The sequence below is a fragment of the Bufo bufo genome, chromosome 4 (assembly GCF_905171765.1).
Source record: "Bufo bufo chromosome 4, aBufBuf1.1, whole genome shotgun sequence".
Classification (NCBI taxonomy): domain Eukaryota; kingdom Metazoa; phylum Chordata; class Amphibia; order Anura; family Bufonidae; genus Bufo; species Bufo bufo.
Window position 1 is genome coordinate 523,989,869 of NC_053392.1, and position 21,772 is coordinate 524,011,640.

General features: G+C 42.1%; 1 protein-coding gene across 1 annotated transcript in view; it reads left to right on the forward strand.

Moving 5' to 3' along the window:
• The window catches only part of LOC120999301 (protocadherin Fat 4-like), a 311,103-nt gene that overhangs the window by 64,003 nt on the left and 225,328 nt on the right, over positions 1-21,772 (forward strand). The window contains exons 26-29 of the mRNA XM_040430172.1: positions 3,620-3,763; positions 7,191-7,432; positions 8,205-8,308; positions 21,638-21,751. Coding sequence (XP_040286106.1) covers positions 3,620-3,763; positions 7,191-7,432; positions 8,205-8,308; positions 21,638-21,751 — 604 coding nt within the window. The remainder of the gene's footprint in view (positions 1-3,619; positions 3,764-7,190; positions 7,433-8,204; positions 8,309-21,637; positions 21,752-21,772) is intronic.

Here is a 21,772-nt window from a genome sequence, read left to right on the forward strand (position 1 = left end):
TGTTACTGGCACATGATTAGGGGGCATCTATGGGGGCACTTGTTACTGGCACATGATTGGGGGGCATCTATGGGGGCACTTGTTACTGGCACATGATTGGGGGGCATCTATGGGGGCACTTGTTACTGGCACATGATTGGGGGGCATCTATGGGGACACTTGTTATTGGCACATGATTGGGGGGCATCTATGTGGGGACATCTTACTGGTACATTATTGGTTGCACTTTTTACAGGCACATTATTGGGTGGCACTATGGGGGCACTTCTTACTGGCAAATTATTGGGGGCACTATAGGGGCATCTACTGAGGCCACAAAGAATGGGTATTTTATATAGGGGAAGGGGGAGAGGAACACTATGGGGGCTTCTACTGAGGCCACAAAGAAGGGGTATTTTATATGGGGGGCTCTGTATAGGGGTATTTTATACTGGGGCACATTATGGTGGGTACTATGGGGAAGGGGAGAGAGGAGTACTATGGGCTCATCTATGGGGGACACTAAGAAGGGGTATTTTATACTTGCAAATTATGGGGGACACTGAGGGCATCTACTGGGTCACTATATATGGGGCATTTTATACTGGTACATTATGGGGGGCAATAGGAAGAAGGGGGAGAGGAGCACTATGGGGAATTTACTGGAGGCACTATATAGGGGTATTTTATACTGGCACATTATGGGGGCACTATGGGGACATTAGCTCAACTGAGGGCATTAAAAAGGGGGTATTATTTGCACTGGCACATTATAAGGAGAATTATTACTACTGCAGGACATTATGATGGGCTTTATTACTACTGGGGGAACATGATTACTAGTATGGGCCCAATGGGAGCATTATTACTTCTGGGGCACAGTGGGGACATGTCGAGGGCACTGTAGGAGCACTATTACTACCATGTGTGCTCTAGCAAAGAATTATTCCTATTGGTGGGACTTTTGGGAGCCCTATTACTGTGGAGGCATCTTGGCACAGTATCAGCTTACCACAATTATTTTTTGGGGACGTTATGTTTACACTATTAGTGTCAGGGGCACTATTTTCTGGGCGCAGCTATTGTATGGCACTGTGTGCCAATAATTATTGAAGGGCACTATCTGCATGATACTACTATTATCTGTTTTTGCAGTATAGTATTGGGGAGCACAGCGGCACAGTATTAGGGGTGGTAGGATGATTTGTCCAGAAGATGGGAGGATGATGTAAAAGTAGTAAACTAAGATTTTGTTTGTCAAACTGGAGAGACGAGAAATGGTTGAAAAATGGTGTCTGGTCTGAAGGTCTGAAAGGAGAAGATGGGGAAAGAGAACATCTACATCAAAGAGACGTCACTGGATGTAAGAGGTATGTGGCGCTGTATTACCCTGTATGTAGGGGTGGATGGAGGGGTTAGTAGTACAGTACTATCTGCACATTGTAAAAAAAATACTAAATATTTGTGTCAGAAGTTGTGCTTTTTTAATTTTTACAATAATGATACAGCCATTTTATTTGATACTTTTGTGCAGATTTTTTTTATTTTGCTCTATATTAAGGGACACTATAGTCACCAGAACCACAACAGCTAAATGTAGTAGTTCTGGTGTCTATAGCATGTCTCTGCAAGCTTTTTAATGTAAACACTGCCTTTTCAGGAAAAAAAGGCAGTATTTACATTACTGCCAAGGAACACCTCTAGTGGCCACTCATCATTATTAAAGTTTACTACTCTATGAGGTGTGTGGATTTATTTTTATGTGTGTGTGTTGTGGTGGAGGGCATGATTGCATGCTAGGGTGTGGGAAGGAGGTGAGATCCTGGGGGCCCAAGTAAATTCTTGCCCAGAATTTCCAATAAATATTAAAGACGGCTCTGAGTAGCACCTCACTGCAAAGAAATGTTTACAGCTGCCATTGCATTCAGTTGCAACGGTATAAATTCCTATGCACTGAGTTCCCTCTAGCGGTGCCTACAGGAAGACAGTTTTATATTATAGTATGGGGGGAGACGCAGAAAATTTATAACTGAATGGGAGAGATTTCTTAGTGTATTTATACCAGTTGTGTCATGTAAATGCATTGAGAAATACGATGTTCACACCATATTAATAAAACACCTGTTCCAATTTTCTGACATAAAAGTCTTCCACTTCATTTTAAAAAAAATCCTTAATTCAGCAGAAAAACATATGATGTTTTACGAAGCAATACTTTTACTATACTGCTCTTTACCTGTGCCAAGATGAAATGCTTCTTGGGTGAGCAGTTCATGGTGGCACCATTTTATTTTACTGTGTGTATAGTACTGGACCAGGGGCGGATTGGCCATAGACCTTACAGGGAAATTTCCCGGTGGGCTGATGCCCAGGGGGCCGCCTGAGCTCTCCTCGCTGCCAGCCAGTGGAGGTTTTTGGGGATGTATTTTGTGTTGCTAGCAGTATTACTTTGATAGACTGTGGTATTGGGGTTGTATAATGTGCCACAATATGGTATTGCTGGCCCTGCATACTTGTGTTGGCCCTGCCTTCCATCAATTTGGACCTGACTATAAAACAGGGCCAATGTTAGTATCTTTCCTGGGCCACTTTAAGTTCCCAGTCCGACCTTGTACTGGACGATAATTTTCTGACTTTTTGGGAACCAGTTACAAGTTTCAATAGAGTTATTGTCCTAAGTTACAATATTTTCAACTTTTGGTCGTCTTGGTGCTAATTAATATTGCAGCTTGAGGAGGGACTTCTGTATTATACAAAAAAGACTGGCAAGTAAGACTGCATATAACAGTCTTAATGATCAATATCTAAAAAAACATTGACTCTTCTAGGAGACATGACTGAATCACATCTCTAACAAGCATAAAAGTTCTTATGGCCGTGGATAAGTGAAAAAATGAGCCACATATTAGTGACTTGATCCTCAACTTCCGCACCGGATCCCATTAACTGCAATGGGATTCAGCAGTGATCCAGCCAATTTCCGGTAAAAATGCAAGATTTCATCTGGCAGAAAACCGCTGCATGCAATAGTTTATCTCTGGCTGAAACTCAACATTTTTGCCAGAAATCATCCGGATCACCGCCAGACCCCATTACTGGATCCATGAGATCCGGCTGGCTGCTCTGTGCCGAAACAGCCTTCCGGATCCACAAACAGAAATGTAAACGAGGCCTTAAAGAGGACCTTTACCGGTACATGATGCATTCTCCATGTAATAACAATTCTAGAACATCTATTCTTATAGCTCTAAGGTAAGAGATCAGAGACAAGGAGCCCGTCAAGTGAGCTGCCTGACAGAACAGAATGAAAATTATGATCCTGCTACTAGATCAACTCAAGGCTGCACAAAGACAGTAGTTCAAAAATTTTTAATAAAGACCAAATGAAAAAATTATTTTTAGCTCAAAATGAATACAGAACAATAATTAAAAATTTCCCCCAAAGGTGTACATAACTTTTAAATATCGGATCAATTATACACAATGGTATGGAACTTTTCTTTAAACATTATGTACGTTACTGCCGCCTATATCTTTGTAAGAGTAATCTCATGTAGAGGGTTAAATTAATGTATTTCTGTAATTTTATGTTGAAATAAAGCTTATTACCCTCCATGATTCGTTTATCTATATCTTGCAGGCTACAACTCATCTTACTGTTCACATACTGGATGACAATAATAACGCCCCACAATTTACCAAGAAAAACTACTTTGCTGAAGTAGATGTGGACAGTCCAGTTGGATCATTTGTGATAGCTGTAGCAGCGACAGACAGAGATGAGGTACATACTTCATAAATTTTTTGTGTGTGTGAGAACCACGGATGGGTTTCCCCCCGTTAGTCATCAATATCCCAATATAGGTTGGATGGCAGAACCAGTTGTTGCCTAATCCCAGTCATTGGAAGCAGTAAGTAGATGTTTGGAAAGTCATCCATAGATTTAGTGTGAAAAATTTAGTTACCGTATGTTTTCATGTCATTCCTTGGCTTGGTTGCCACATGAGAACAATTAGGTAGGTACTTCTATTGTGAAGTGTGCTGTGTGGCAAATTTCATCTTGGCACCATGTAGCATTATCTGGGCACTATATGACACTACATTAGAGCACTGCCTACCCTATTTATATAGCTAATGTATGGCACTACTCATCTGGAACTACATACAATGGTCATCTGGGAACTGTATGGGATACATATATATGGAAGCCAAAATGGAAATGTTTCATGTTTACAAGCCTAACAGCAGGACCACAGAGTACAGTGGAGTTTGTATAAAGCTCATCACTGTCAATTTTGCAAATATGCCTGTGTTACTTAGAATTACTTTAATGCCTGACATGTATTCCACTACTTACAGCCACCATTCTCGTGGTAAGGCTTTCTAGTAGATTTCAAAACATGGTTGTCAGGCTCATTCTGCCACAAGGGCATCGGTGAGGTTTGTGGGGGTTGGTTGTTGTTACCTTTACCAATTAATGTAGCTTGCCAAACCCCCTATTTAGTAACGATCCTCACATACCTTTGGCCATGCTTTTCCTACCACACAACTACATTGTGCCATTGATGAGAATAAACTCATTAGTGTTTTATTATGTTAAAGTGGTTATCCCATGATTACTGTGCCGCAGGCCCAGAAGGAGTGGAGCATAGGAGTGGCTGAAACAGTCAATCACAGTGGCAATCCTCACACTGATGCTCCTTAGGGCCAGGGCAGTGTTAGGACGTCCAACCTTTCTTCCCTCGGGGCACACACTTATGCTGGCGCTAATGCCTGATGTTAGTTGGGTGCCCGTGATGTTATAGGTTTGGTGTGGGTACAAGGCAGAAGATGTTTTTTCCCTTAGTCCATGATGTTGGGGCCACTGCATGATGGTAGAACTTGGGGTGCCCTAAGTGTTAGGGGTCTGGTACTGGTGCAAGGCAGGAGATGAAGGTGCTGTGAGAGGTGTATGGTGCAGAAGTCAGTAACGAGGCCAGATGTAGAAAATAAACATCTTTCTTTACTAAAGTGCAGAATGGGAGTTGTAGTGCATCCAAGGGTATCAAAACACAGTTCTAACAGTTGTGTACCCAGTGCAAATATTCCCAGATATGAATGTATGAATTTGAGCAGGGATGGGGAACTCTTTCCTCTGTCCCTCCAAAGTCTCTCTGTCGGCAGAATCTATGGCCGGCATACTCTTCCAATGCTGGCTGTAATTTCCATCTGAAGTGTGAATTGAGTCTAATGCCTGTATTACACTTAGCAATCCTACAGGCGTTTGTCGGGAAGGAAGCATTCCTTGCCGGCAATCGCCTGCTCGTTAACGGAGGAGACCACTGCTATTACATGCAGCGATCTCCTCCACAGGATCCCCATACTGACTAGTTATTTGCAGGCAGCAGAATGTGATTAGACAGCAGGATCTGCCACCGGCAAATCGTGATTTTTAAGTATGCTGAAAGATCACGATTGCCCGATGAACTAGTGTTTGCTCATTCATAGGGTAATCGGCGGCAGTATTAGACTGCTAGATGATCGCTAACGATCGTTACTACGAACGCTCGTTGGCAATCATCTGGCAGACAATCTGCTAGTGTAATACAGCCCTAAGCAATGTCCCTCTCACAGCAGTTAAATCGGTAGCTTTGATCAGCAAATGCTTTACTGGCTGACTCGTGCTGACAGTGCTCGGCCGTGAAGATTCTGGACCTTCTTGGCTCTTTTATTTCTCTCAATCTGTCTCTCTCTCGTACGGCAGAAATGGTGATGTCTTTCCCACAGTAGATAATCCTCAGAGAAGTTGATCTCTGTAACTTTGGTCTGGTCCTGTGAGGAGTGAAGCACGTGCAGCAGCTTCCTCTCTCTTCCTCTGCTAGACTACACTAACTAGACTAGACTGAGCTAAGGGCGGATCCAGGAGCCACACCTAACTTCCTGCAGCGGTTGACTCAGTGTAATTAACCCTGTCTCATCCATACAAAAGCTATGGTGGGTAGAGAACAAGGTATGAACACAAAATAGCATTAAATAACACTGCATAACATTATATAACAAGAACTGTTTGCAAGTACCCTGTTCTGGGGTACTAAAAATGTAAAAAATGTGACATAACATAGTACATGAGAATCTCTAACAAAGTTAGGACTAGCCCTGTACCTCACATGGATCCAGAGACGTGTCCTTTATTAGTAGTGATGTCCCGAACTATTCGCCGGCGAACATAGCTTGTTCGCGTTCGCGGCGGGCGAACATATGCGATGTTCGGTCCGCCCCTATACATCATCATTGAGCAAACTTTGACCCTGTACCTCACAGTCAGCAGACACATTCCAGCCAATCAGCATACCCTCCCTCCCAGACCCTCCCACCTCCTATCAAAAAGCAAGGACAGCATCCATCTTAGATTCATTCTGAAGCTGCAGTGTCACAAATTTGACTAAGTTGTAATCGCAATGCGATTAATACAGGTTATATTAATCGCATTGCGAATTCAACGTAGAGCTGGGTTCCTAATGGTTGTATTGCTAGAATATAACGAAGATTGAGAATATAGTGCTATATGCGTTATATTCGGCAATTCTAGCAATACAACCCTTAGGAACTCAGATCTAAGTTGTAATCGCAATGCGATTAATACAGGTTATATTAATCGCATTGCGAATTCAACTTACCACACTCTGCGTCAACTACGTAATTTTCCATGGGAGTTTTGCCATGGATCCCCCTCCGGCATGCCACAGTCCAGGTATTAGTCCCCTTGAAACAACTTTTCCATCACTATTGTGGCCAGAAAGAGTCCATGTGGGTTTTAAAATTCGCCTGTCTATTGAAGTCTATGGCGGTTTGCCCGTTCGCGAACATTCGCGGAAGTTCGCGAATGGAAAATTTTATGTTCGCGACATCTCTATTTATTAGGAGGCATTTCCTTTATTGGGGACATGTCCTTTATCAGGGGCATATGCTTTCTCAGGGGGCATATTTTTTCTTCTGCAGCTCTCTCCTTGTAGCTGTCACAGCTTCTAGCAGAAGATATGGCTTGTGGCAGTTGAAGATTAGAATTGATCATGTGCGTCCACTTTAGTGAGGTGGACAGAGAAATCTGGAAAAGAACAAACAGGAGGCACTGTATGAATCGATTCTATTGAATAACTTAGTGACTGGACAAAATGTTTAATTACATGCAGTTACAAAAGTATTGACAATCCATTAATGCTTATTTTTTGCAGGGCAGTAATGGAGTTGTCGAGTATTCCCTGTTACCTGACTTGTCATCCACCTTCTTCCTGTTTGAAAATCAAAGTGATGGAAAAATAATTACTGCTACCAACCTTCTGCAGCCTGGCAAAGTCAATCTAACAGTGGTCGCCAAAGACAGAGGGGTCCCTCCTCTTAGTAGCATGACCACAGTCATTGTCAATTTGGTATATAAGAAGAAAGATTTGCCACAATTTAGCACTAATGAAGTAAGGTAAGAATGCCATTGTGCTTATTGACAATACTGCGGTCATACACACAATAACATTACTTCATATAGGCAGGCAAGAAGCGAGTTAGACCGCACACTTGACAATTTAGACAGTATTTCAGCAAAAGGGGTTGAAAAGGTAATTTTTTTTGTCAATATACATTTTCTACAAAAATCTAAAAAAAAAAAAACCTACTTACCTAAAAAGTACTAGGGGTTTTCCTTCATGGTATTTTGGAATGCAAGAACAGAGAAGTCTTCAGCACTTCTGAAACATTCACTGCTGATTGTTGCTTCCTGATGAGCAGCAGCAATGATCGCAAAGATGTGATAAGTCACACATTTACAGAGTCCAATTATTAATTGCTTTGATCCTTGGCCAGTCTAAAAATTTAGCTGGAGCAGAGGATGGGAATTGTAGGGGCTATGGGTATCCCAATCTATCACTGTGGCTTCCCTCAGACCGTCGCTTGTTGCTTGAAGCCACAATTCTGAAATGCAGGGCTTGATAAATTCCCTGTAATGTTTTGTCCATATGCATCACATTTGATATTCATGATTGTTGCTGATGCAAATCATGAAGACTGCAATCCATTAGATGATCGACTTTATTTTTGGTGACTATAGCCAATAAAATTGAAAATGGAATTTTATTGGCAACTGCAAAAAATGTCCATTTCTTTAGAAAAATCCAATTTTACTATTTTATGAATTTTGCGTAAGCCCGATGAACATGTTAATCTTTATTTCTAATGATTATATGTTATATATTTAGCACCACTCTTAGGGAAGATAAACCTGAAGATGAACCGGTTTTTACATTTTCTGCTAAGAATGCTGAAGGCGTCACATACAGAATTGTTGCTGGTAATGAGGGAGGTGAGTATGAGAAATTGTCATCAATTCTAAAAGTCAGCAACCTAGAACTGATTTACTTGTAGTTTTGTAGGTTCTTCAGGCTTCATGTAAAATATTCCAATTAGAACAAAAAAAGCCAGCGGCCTGGAGATGCACATTTTTTATGCTGATGCCAAACAGATTTTTTAAGATTTTTTGATGATGTTATTTTTGATTTTTCATGTCAATATCTATATTTAAACAAAAAAAATAAAATCCAGCAGTTTTTCCACTGGCCAAAAAAACTAATAGACTGCCCGATACCCCTGAGGACGCCAAGTGTTTGGCGAAACATGTCGGGGGGCAGAGTGTGAATAGTATGTGTTTTTTAGACAGCGTGTGCCTGTGAGAAGTGACCACCACAGAGATTGTATAGAACAGGGAGGCCTGCTAAGAGGGAACATATCATAGTCTCCTAGCCCAAGTGCACTGTGAGATAACAGTGCCAGCACTTGGTATGACGGCAGTAACCGTATAGAGTAGGGGAGCCAGCCAGGCAGGAAACATATGAGGGCCTCTTAGCTAGCTTGCACTGTGACACAAATAGTGCAAACACGGCTGAGAATTTTAAACATTAGTAATAAGTAGAAACATTTTATTAAAGAAAACAAATGTTATGTTTTATATAAGTAAAGAATTAACACATGTAAACCAAGAGACAATTATTGGTCCATGTGACCATTTGTAAATAATCTAATAATAGATGCCACTTCTTGGTCTATATGAATCACTCCACTAGTGCCGTTACCTGCTTATCTGTCATTCTAATCCTGCCTATAATGATATCACCTCTGTGTATAGATAAGGCAGGATCCACCATTCACAATAGGTGATTTTCAAAGCTTATCTATTTCTTCCTTATACAATGCCCTTTGCTCAGGTCACAGAGCATGCCTAGAAAACTCTCCCATAGAAGTCTGGCAATTTTTTCTTAATGCTTTTTAAATGATGTTAAGAACAGCTAAAGTAAGATGACCACCCCCATAATCATGTTAGGAAATTGAATAAATACAGTTGTGTTCAAAATAATAGCAGTGTGTTTAAAAAAGTGAATAATGCTCAAAATCCTTCTAATTGCATTGGGAACACTACACATTCTATTCCAAATCAAAACATGAAGAGAAATATATCAAATTTGTGTTGTTCCTCAAAAATTTTTTGAGGAAAAGTGAATATTAGACTGTTCAAAAAAATAGCAGTGTTTGTATTCTTCTTTACAAACTCAAACATTCACTATATAAACTGAAAAATGTTTGAAGATTTTGTTTTCCTTTGAATCACTTCACTAATATTTAGTTGTATAACCGCTGTTTCTGAGAACTGCTGTACATCTGTGTTGCATGGAGTCAACCAACTTCTGACACCTGTGAACCGGTATTCCAGCCCAGGATGATTGGACGACATTCCACAGTTCTTCTCTATTTCTTAGTTTTGCCTCAGAAACTACATTTTTGATGTCACCCCACAAGTTTTCTATAGGATTAAGATCCGGGGATTGGGCTGGCCACTCCATAACGTCAATCTTGTTGGTCTGGAACCAAGATGTTGCACGTTGACTGGTGTGTTTTGGGTCGTTGTCTTGTTGGAACACCCATTTCAAGGGCATTTCCTCTTCAGCATAAGGCAGCATGACCTCTTCAAGTATTCTGATAGATTTAAACTGATCCATGCGATAAATAGGCCCAACACCGTAGTATGAGAAACATCCCCATATCATGATGCTTGCTCCACCATGCTTCACTGTTTTCACAGTGTACTGTGGCTTGAATTCAGTGTTTGGGGGTCGTCTGACAAACTGTCTCCAGCCACTAGACCCAAAAAGAACAATCTTACTTTCATCAGTCCACAAAATGTCTCTTTAGGCCAGTCAATGTGCTCTTTGGCAAATTGTAACCTCTTCAGCACATGTCTTTTTTTCAACAGTGGGACTTTGCGGGGGCTCCTTGCAGATAGCTGTACTTCACATAGGCGTCTTCTAATTGTAACAGTACTCACAGGTAACTTTAGACCTTCTTTGATCTTCCTGGAGCTGATTGTTGGCTGAGTCCTTGCCATTTTGGTTATTCTTCTATCCATTCGAATTGTAGTTTTTCGCTTTCTTCCACGTCTTTCAGGTTTTGGTTGCCATTTTAAAGCATTTGCGATCATTTTAGCTGAGCAGCCTATCATTTTCTGCACTTCTTTATATGTTTTTCCCCTCTTCACAATCAACTTTTTAATTAAGGTACGCTGTTCTTCTGAACAATGTCTAGAACGACCCATTTTCCTCAGAATTTCAAAGAGAAATGCACTGTAACCTGCATGTACAACATTCGCTGCCTTCCTTCCTTAAATAAGGGCAATAATTGCCACCTGTTTTTTAAAGAATAAATGACCTCACTCATTGAACTCCACACTGCTATTATTTTGAACATGCCCCTTTCAATAAGTGATTGAATTACAAAGAATCAGCAGCATGCATGTCATGACTGTTGGGTCTGTTGGATTTCTATTACTCTACTACACCTGCTAGTAAATTATTTGCCATGTAGAAATATGATTTCTACCAAAAACAGTGATTGATCAGGTAAGTGATGTCTGACTGCTATTATTTTGAACACAACTGTATATCTGCAATCAGAAAATAAAAACAGATTAGAAAAAAAGGATATGTGCATGTATTGCTATCTGGTTTTAACTGGAAGATAAAATATTTAATGACACCTTTCCTTTAATAATACAAAGCAGTTTAGGAAGGAGCATGGGGAGGGAGGAATCTCTAAATGTTTTATTGGATATGCCTTATAACATGAATAATGAATCAGGAAATATGAGTCAATTTAGAAGTATACAGACGTGATGCTTTATGCATTTAGTTGGAGAGGGACAGGGCCGAGGAGAGATTTTGATTTCTGTGCTATCAGTCTCTCCATTCACGTGATAAGGAAAAGTAACTACTCCTTATTTACTGCACACTCACCGCAGCCTATGGCCGGGGTGCTGTCCTGTAAGGGACACTTCAAAATTAAATAGTGTCCATAAATATCCCTGCACTAACAATCACAGTGCTGTGCAAAACCTCCACTGCACATTTTACCATTAGAAAAGCTCTTTAGGGAAATTATAGCTGAGTAACAAGGTATGAAGAAGCAGAGGGTGAGAGTCACATGGCAATGGGTATTTGGCTCATTGTTATGTGTCTCCGTATTCTCTGCTACTACAAACATTGAGCAGTCAGTTGTGCCTAGCTAGATGGCCAGAAAACTGTGCTAAAAAAAATAGAGCAGAGAAGGCATCTTTTCCATCTCAATATATTTAAGAATATTTATTAGTCTACGAGTGTCGTCAGAGGCCTGTCTGTTAGAGACAAATCTGACTTGATCCGGTTTCACTAATAGAGGGATGATGTCAGATAATCTTAAGGAAATGATCTTCGCATACATTTTAATGTCTGAATTGATAAGTGAGATTGGGTGGTAATTGGTCACAACTGATGCGTCTTTGTCCTGTTTAGGGATAGTGATGATAGTAGCTTGTGTCATTTCTTTGGGAAAGTGGCCTATTAATAGAGCTTGGTTGAATATTTCTTGTAGGTAAGGGGATAATAGCTCTGAGAAGTTTCTATAGTACTCGTTTGAAAAACCATCAGGCCTTAACAACTTCCTGTTTAGTGAAAGGGGCATTGAGCTCCTCTAGTAGGCGAGCAGGTATTGTGGAAAGATTTATAGACTTTAAGAATTATTTGATATTTTCTAAATCCGGTTGTATGATAGTCTAATCTTTGAGATTATATAGAGACTTATAGTCACTAAAATGGTTTGTAATATGTTGAGGGTTATATAATTTACTGTTGCTGGATATGTTGGTTAAGTAAGCTATTTTGGTTTTAATTCTCCGATTTTTTACTCGGTTTGCCATAAAGCTTTATTATTTTGACTTTAGTATTGTAGTTTGAGTCTCGTGATGCAGTGTGGCCAGTTTGGGAAATGTTATTACCCGAAGTCTCGTTAAACTTCGCGAAGAAATAACTTCGGCTCATCGTAGCCAATACATTCTAATACTGTACGGAGCCCCTGCTCCGTACAGTATTGGAATGAATTTTAGAAGGAATCATTTTTATTGGCATTTTTGTAAATTGGCAAAATGAGCCATACTTCGCAATATTTCAAAGTATAACATTAGGTGCCTACGCAGTAGGCTTGCTCTTAAGACAATAGTATACAAGTAGAAATTGCATATCTGGTGAGGTCTGTAACAAATAGACCGTAACATTGAGGGAAAATGGGGGGGAGGAAAGAAAGGGGAGGAGAGAAGGGGTTTTGGATGAACCCTAACTCAGTCTATCCGAGTCAGAGAGACCTGTGTCCACTAGGCTTATCCTACTGTCTTCACTCTTAGTGCAGGAACGTCTTGGTTATTCAGGGGGTATAGTTGGAGTTATGGAGCCATGGATCCCAAGTGAGTATCCTGGATTTAAGGGAGATAATCGTAGGAGGCAGTAAACTCTCGTATCTACATGACTTGTTAATCTCCTGTATAACCTCTGCTATAGTCGGTGAGATGGATTGCTTCCAATAACGTGTAACAATCAATTTAGCGCTAAGTAGGACGTGACCTACCAGGTTTCTACAATTTAAGGGGATGGAATGTATACCCAAGAACAAGAGAGCCAACTCAGGGCAAGGATCCACAACCCGAGCTAGTATCCCAGAGATCAGGTCAAAAACACTGTGCCAGTAAGGGGTAATTACGGGACATGCCCATAGGATATGAAGTAGAGAACCTCTAGAACCGCATCCTCTCCAGCAGTTGGGGGAGGATGTAGGATAAATTGTATTTAGTCTCTGTGGGGTGAAATACCAGTGTAGGAGGGTCTTCAACCCTGCTTCGTAGTGGGTAACGCATTTGAAATTGGAAACCAGAAATCTGATAGCTTGTGCCCAATCTTCTACTGGAAATGTCTTCCCCAGGTCTGTTTCCCATTTTTGGATAGGTAAGGTTTTGACAAAAGTGGCTTTGTCCCCTAGAACATCGTACACATATCGCGTAGTATGTTTTTTAAAAAGGAGCGGGAACTGGAATAATCTCAATATGTCGGAATTTATTGAGGGTGGATTCTGCGTAATCTGCGCAACAAAGTGTCTAATCCTAAGGAAATTATAGAATTCGGTATGCGGCAATGCGAATAAACTGTGAATAGAATCAAAGGGGATAAGACAGCCGTCTGACATAATTTGAGATATAGAGGTGATCCCCTTTTCTCTCCAATTTGTCAAATTGATGTCAGGAATAGTTAATTCCAATGTTCTCATGGTGGCGTGTGTTAAGAGGGTGGACGTCATGTCTTTCTGAACAGTATGAATCATGGACCACAGGTTACAAACATGCTGTATAGTGAGCAGATTCCTGCGTGATTGGGAAGGGTTCCACAGTTGTTGAATTAAGTAATCTTTCAAAGAAGCGGGTTTTATAGTGGAAGATTCAATCTGAATCCAGGCCTTTGTGTCGTCAGGGATCCACCATTCCCGGGCAAAGGAAAGCGCTACCGCTCGAAAGTAGTCTCTAATATCAGGAAGGCTTAGTCCGCCAGCGCGCTTTTTCTTAGAGAGTAATGCTCTCGCTACTCTGGGTTTGGTTGGACCCCATATGTATTTACCTACGTTCAACTGCGCTTTTTTGAAAAATGTCATAGGGATCAGGATTGGGAGAGCTCTAAATATATATATAAACTTAGGAAGGGTCATCATTTGAAATGATGCCACTCTACCCACCCAGGATAATGCTTTCATAGAAAAGCTGTTGAGATCGCTCAACATGGTGTCTAGGAGAGGGAGGTAGTTCCTATTGTATAGTAGAGAGCAAGGAGAGGTAATCTTTACCCCCAAATACGGGAGCTCTGATGTTTGCCAGTCCAAATCATGAGAGGATTTTAAAGAGGCCACCTCCGCTAGTGGCATATTAATAGGGAGAGCTTGAGATTTGGCATTGTTGATTTTATAATATGAAAGGGACCCATAATCTGCAATCATTGAAAGGGCAGCGTCTAGTGAGTTACTGGGGTCAGTTAACGTGAGGATAATGTCATCTGCGTATAGCGTGATTTTGTGAGACTTGTTACCTATTTCCATTCCAGCTATTAAAGGTGAATTCCTAACAGATTGCGCCAAGGGTTCCAGTGCCAACACGAACAATAGAGGCGATAGGGGGCAGCCCTGTCTGGATCCGTTAGTAATACTAAATGGATCTGACACCACTCCATTAACCCATACCTTCGCAGACGGAGAAGAATATAGGCTATGAATAGTCTGTAATATTTGCCCTGAGAATCCCATTTGACGGAGTGTAGAGAATGTGTAGTCCCAATGCAAGCGATCAAATGCTTTCTCTGCATCTAATGTGATTGCCAGCATTGGGAGGTTGTGTAACTCAGCATAGTTGAATAGGTCTACAATTCGTCTAGTGTTGTCGGATGCTTGCCGACCAGACACGAACCCAGTCTGGTCAGGGTGGATCAGGGAAGGGAGGAGAGGAGCTAATCTATTGGCAATCATCTTGGCAAAGATTTTTATGTCGGAGTTGAGCAATGAAATGGGGCGGAAATTCTGGGGTATGTCCGGCACTTTGCCAGGCTTTGGGATAGTAACTATTAGGGCTTCTAGCATGTCCGAGGGGAAAGAGTGTCCATCTTGCACCAATTTAAACATCTCGTGCATGTATGGAGCAAGGATATGCTGAAAGTGGCGATAGTATTCATTAGAGAGCCCATCAGGACCCGGGGATTTACCCAGCTGGAGAGACATAACAACTTTTTGAATTTCTGTGAGTGAAAATGGTGCATTGAGGGACTGCAATTGTGTTTGAGTGAGAGTAGGGAGAGCCGCCTGTGAGAGAAAACTCTCCACCAAGACAGAGTAATTGTCAGGAAGAGGAGTGCTATCTTTAAGGTTATAAAGGGATTGGTAATATACTTTAAACTGGTTGGCAATCTCGCGGGGATCTATCAGTTTTGCTTTAGTTATGGGGTGGATCAAGTGTGGTATTTTAGACTTTGCCTGTTGGGTTTTTAGTTGTTGCGCCAAAAGTCTACCTGCTTTATTGCTCTGAGAGTAGTATTTGGAGCGGAGCCGTAGGAGTGATTTTTGGTAATTTTGGGAAAGTAGGCTACTGAGCTTATTACGTGCGTCCCGAAGTGCAGTAGAACATTGAGAGGTAGGAGCGGATTTGTTTGTGGCCTCTAAGTTAGCAATGTGTTCTAGGGCTTGGGTAATGTCTCGTTCTCTGAGCTTTCTCACAGTAGAATTAAGTTTAATCAAGGAGCCCCGCATGTATGCTTTGTGGGCTTGCCACAAGATAAACTTGCTCGAAACTGAGCCGTCGTTAAATTGAAAATACTCATTCAACTGCGTAGAGAGCTCTGACACATAGTTTGGGTTATTAAAGAGAAATGTATTATTCCTCCAAATAGGGGGTCTAGTTGATTGAAACTGTTCCTCTAGGGTAATAGTAATCGGGGCATGATCTGACCACTTAATAAGGCCTATCTCAGTGGAAATTGTTTGAAGCAGAGCAGTGTGATCCACCATAAACATGTCTATTCGCGAGTAGGACATATGTATTGGGGAGAAAAAGGTAAAATCTTTTTCGAGGCTATGCTGCGCTCTCCACATGTCCGTAAGGCCCTCAGAATGTAAGAAAGAGGCAACCCCTGTATCTGGTCGCCTGGTAGGAGAAGTGGAGTCAATATTGGGGTGTAAGACGGTGTTGAAATCTCCGCAGAGGATTACTTTCCCCTGTTTGAGTTTATTCACATTGCGCATAAGTTTACGTAAAAAAAACAATTCATGAGAGTTAGGGGCGTATAGGTTAACTATAGTGTACGTGATGTTGTTAATGGAGCAAACTAGAATAACATAACGACCTTGCGGGTCTGTTCTAGACTTAATCAGGGTATAGGCAACAGTGTTCTTGACTGCGATCAGGGTACCTCTCTTTTTCTTGTCACAATGCGAGTGCAGGACCACAGGAAACAGGCGGTGGTGTATTCTATCAGCGTCTGCTTGCAGTAAATGAGTTTCCTGTATACACAGAATATCAATGTTAGCTGTCAGAGCTTCTTTCCACATATAAGACCTCTTCTGAGGGCAGTTGAGACCCTTAACATTAAGGGACATAATTTTGAGACCCATAATGTCAAAGGGAACTGCTTAGTCGACCTCTAGGTTAAGTAGGGGGGTATAATGTTTTGCTTCAAGTTCAATAAGGCAGAGTTTAAGGCACTAAGGTTTTGTAGGAAAGAGGGGGGAGGAGAGTGGTAGGGAGGGACGAACAACAATTAAACAAATAAATGAGACGGAGGTAACCGCCTGAGAGTTAAACGGGACGGAAACAACCGTCTAGGCAGAGAAAGGGCGAAAGTTCAGTGCTAGAGTTGAAATAAATCAAAATTAAATGGTGACAAAGGACCTGCACCCAATTTGGAAAGTACTGTTCCAACGCCCAGTTGGGGTAATACAGAAGGAATTTCAGCATAATAGACAGAACAGTGTATCGCCACAACGGTAACTCCCAATTTTTGGCTGTCAGGTATAGGGGAGACACTCAGGGCTCAGCCCTCAGACGTGCGTGAGGTGGCAGGAGCTTCAGTAGCAATGTCCGCATCCACATTTCTGGAGGACAATGGGATCTGCCAGAGATGAAGTAGTTGCTTTCCTTCTTCCAGGGTTTTGATGGCATGCGTCTGTCCGTTTCTACGGATGAGGATTTTTAATGGGTAACCCCATTTGTAGGGGAAGTCATTATCCCTGAGGGCACTAGTAATAGGTTGTAGTGCTCTGCGCCGGCGGAGGGTGACCATAGAGAGGTCCGTGTAGAGTTTGACCTTCTGATATGGAGCAGGTAGCAAAGGCGTATTCCGTGCTGCCATCATGAGTGCTTCTTTAGTGTGAAAGAAATGGATACGTGCTAGAGTATCACGCGGAATATCAGGACCCAGGTGTGAAGGTTTAGGAAGTCTATGGGCCCTGTCAATGATCATATCTGGGATTGGGATCTGTGGCAGTAGTGCCTTTATTAACCCTTTCAGGTAAGCTTGCAGTTCCTGGGGGGCAACATCTTCAGGAATACCCCTGAATTTCACATTATTCCGTCGGGATCGGTCCTCCAGGTCCGCCATTTTCATCTTGACAGCTTCCAGCTCATCAGCCATAGTATTATGGGCATCAATAATAGCATTTTGTGAAGCTGCAAATTCAGCCATTTTCACTTCCACATGTTGCACCTTGTCCTCTGTAGTCTGCAGTCTGGCCGAGAGAGGGTTAATCAGTCCGGCTATGTCTGTCTGCAGGGAGGATTTCAGGGCTAATAACATGGTTTTAAGAGAGTCCTCAGTAACAGGCTTATCTGAGGTGGGAAGCATTTGGAAAGGATCCAGGGGTGGGACACTGTGAGAGGTGTACTCACTCAGCTGTGGCTGGCCTCCGGTACGTCCGACATGCGGCTGGGTATGCTGGAGACCGAGCGATTGTTCCTGCTGCGCCATAAGACGGGCGCCATCTTGGATCCCATGCTGTGATTTTCCTGGAGCTCTGGCCTCTTCTGGAGTCGGCGGGAGCGACGGAGGCGACACATGCAGCAGGTTAGTGCTGCCAGAAACGTCCGGTGGGGAGGGAGAGCGGGCTGTGGGCGCTGGTGACATCGCGCTGATAGGGGATCCCAGTGCTGCCCTGTCTGATCCATCGGCGCCATCTTTGAATCGCCCCCATTCAAAGTAGCTCTCTAAGTTTCCGTCTTGCAGTTTCTGCAGTTGCTTTTTAGTCTTCCCCATACTGTCGGCGGGGGAGTAGAGCATCTGAGGGAATCGGCAAATGCTGCTGTGTGCTGGATTAAGACGGGCTAGCAAGGTTACAGTCGCTGAGGTGCAGGAGCCCTTCACTCAAGCTGCCATCTCCTTCGGCAGCCTAGCCACGCCCCCTTGGAATGAATTTTTATGACAATCGACTTCGGATGTTTCATGTGAAGTCGATTCGCTCATCCCTAGCCAAGAATCATACAGGTCATTGCCCAATAGCCAAGAACGTAATGTGGGAGAAGGTCTCCTACTCCGACTAGTTGTGTCTAAAATTGGATCTGCTATAATGTTAAGATTACCAAATATTAATACTTGTCCTTTTTTAATTTTAGCCAATTTTTTGATGACCTTGTTCAAGAAGGAGATTTGAGTAGGGCAATAGATGTTGCACATGGTGTAAAGAATATTGTTTAGTTTGCAAACTAGAATAAGAAACCTTCCCCCATCATCCTTAATAGTGTTGGGTGCAAATATTCGAATTGCGAATATCTCCACTTCGAGAATTTGCGAAGATTTAGAATATAGTGCTATATATTCGTATTTGCGAATATTCTAGATTTTTTTTCATCTGAACCCATGATCCCTCCCTGCTTCTTGCTTGTGGGCCATTGAGAAGGCTGTTATGTCTTTGTCTGACCTTAGCAACATCCCTACCAACCAATAGGAAAGTTGCCTACCCCTTACTATATAAGAACATTTTCTGCAGTTTTTTGCAGTTTTGAGAGAGACAGCAGTGTCATTGCAGTGCTCTGTGCTTTTCTGTGTCATTACATTAGTTAGTTAGTTAAGTTAGTTAGTTAATACAGATAGTTAGTGGGAGATAGTCAGTGTAGGTTAGATCGTGATATAGTGTAGCTGATGGTGAGCTGAGGCTCCAGTGCAGGGTGTTACGTAGCGTGATAGGTTCTGCTGTCAATACATACATGCTACAGACATAGTGCTGTGATGTCACAAGTTCACAACAATACTTAGTGCACCAATCAGTAATGTGTAGTCAGACCTGCTAAAATGTGAAGTTGCACGTATTGCACCAAAATATGCGTATCATTATTGCAGATTTGCAAAACCCGGATATATTGGAGCACTCTATCTGCATATAAAGCTATTGTAATGTTCTGCCGTGCCAACCATTTTCTCCAGTCTCAGGAAACTTCTACCAGCTTGAAAAATTTAGCAAAAGCGACCCACGCCTGTATTGCGCGCGCAGTATGCGCATTTTACATTGCCGATTTTCGCAATCAAGAAAATAAAGTAGAATTCGCGAACTTATGACGAATATTCGCCCAAAATATTGCGAATTTGAATATTGCCTCTGCCGCTCATCACAAATCTTTAATCACACTGATCTCCTTAAACATAAAGTATCTTTAAATGCTATACTAACTCCGTCTTTTTTAGTATTTCAGCATGAGTGGTATACGTAAGGATATTGCTTGGGTTTGTGTCTGGCAGTATCCTCAGGTACTAGGTGTGTCTCTTTTACACAGATAATGTCTGCTCTGCTGGCTTTTGCCTCTTTCCAAAGCGAATGATGTTTGTAGGGGTGGTAAAGTCCTTTAACCTTTAATAAGAGAGTCTTATAGTCATGTCGTGTGTGTAGATAAAGCTTACGGCAACTTTCTTTCTACTGGTACATCACATGGTAGTGTAGAATGGTTCCTGGAAGTCTGTGTCCGACAGACAGGCTTTAGAAATATCCGCAGGAATCTGGGCTGTAGTGAGGTCTTCTCAGTTGTAGTATAGATGAGTTGGATCGTAGACCTGAGTGGGTTTAAAAAAAAGTGACAAAAAAGAGAACAGCAACAAAAGAGAGAACAAGCAAACAAACCCTACTTATTGTACGCAAACAGAGATCAATCTGGACGATCGGCAGGTGTGTAGGGACAGTCATTGTGGACTATTTTCACCTCCAATTCTGTTTGGATTCAGTTCTCCTGTGTAGTAGGAATCCGTTCTTCTTGCATTGTTAGTATTTCTTTCTTTTGCCTTGTGATATCTGGGTTTGCTAAGTTGAGATGCCATTGTTTGAGCAATTTCTGGCCTTGATCTACGCTTTGTAGGATGTGAGTCCCTCCTTCTCTATGAAGTATTCATTTAGTAGGGAAGCCCCATCTATAAGGTATCTTATTTTCTCTCAGGCAGGACGTGATTGGTTGGAATTTCTTTCTTTCTTATATAGTTACTTGTGAGAGATCGGTGAATAAGACTACTTGCGCATATGTGTCTGGTACTGTATGAAGCGTCCTTGCCGCAGACATAACTTCCTCTTTGATATGATAGAAGTGAATTCAAGCGAGAACGTCCCTTGCTTTGTTTTCTGGAATGGTTTTAGGTTTTGGGATCCTATGTGCTCTATCCACCTTCAGATCTAGAGGTGACGCTTCTGGTACCAGGGTTTGGATCAGATTTTGTCAGTATTTGGATAGTTCTCCTGGGGACACTGATTCGGGGATCCCCCTGAATTTAACATTATTTTGTCTAGAACGATCGTCCAGATCTGCTATTTTTGCTATAATGGCTATGATGTCATCTTCTTGGGAGTTATGTGCATCTACCAATGTATTATGTGCACCTGCATATTCCGCCATTATGTTTTCAATATGGCTTACTTTATGTCCTAGTTCTTCTATATTTGTAGAGAGGGCATTTCACATTTGTGTAATATCAGCTTTAATTGAACCATTCAAGGCCAATAGCATTTCTTTCATTAGATCGACAGTAATGACTTCATTAGATGTAGGTATGTGGGCAAACATCCCCATAGTGTGGGGAGACAGATGTTCTTAACTCATGTGGAGGGGTATGATTTGTCCATCCTTGGTTTTTGCTTTGCTGGTCTTCTTGTGTCTGAGGAGTCTGCGCCATCTTCCTCCTCCAGTGTCTCCTGTATTTGCTTATAAGATCCAGGGCCTGCCTGGCTTAATCTTGTATTTGTATTGTTCTTGTAGCCTGCTATGGCTGCTGCCCGGGCAGAGGGCTTTGTATTTCTCGGCGTTTGAGAGGGCTTTCTTTGTACCTGTCTATCCTCTGGAGGCGCCGACAGGGAGCTGCTGCTGCTGGAGCAGCACGATGTCTGCTGCGCGGCCTTCTCCTTCCTGCCACCTTCTGCCATTAGGAAGAAGTTGGCGAGGTGTTTCGGGGGCTCTCTGCTCCTCCTGATTTTCACCATGGTGAGTGCCCCGAGTTGTTGTCGCAATTTGGGGTGTTTTTATGGGGTATTGGAGACCTGAGGCTGCTATATTCCAGTTGCTGTGGTGATGAGGTGAGGAGCTCCTTCACGCTGCGGCCATCTTAGACGGAGCTCAGCCACGCCCCGCAGAACAATATTTCAATTGTAAAAAGTTTTATAAAATCTCCTGTGCATAAAACGGTGCTATTCAGATGTCTGTATGTGGTCTGGATATTACAAATAAGTGGGGGAAACTGGGCTAAAGAAAGTAAAAGCTGCTGTCATGTGTGCAATATCTCTTTGATGTTTTTTACAGGTCAGTTTTATTTGGATGAGAAAACTGGAGAGCTATGGACAACTGAAAAATTCAGTGATGACCAGCCATCATATAATGTCACTGTGGAGGCAGTTACACCACCAGATACCAAAGGTAACATCCAAAACCCCAAAA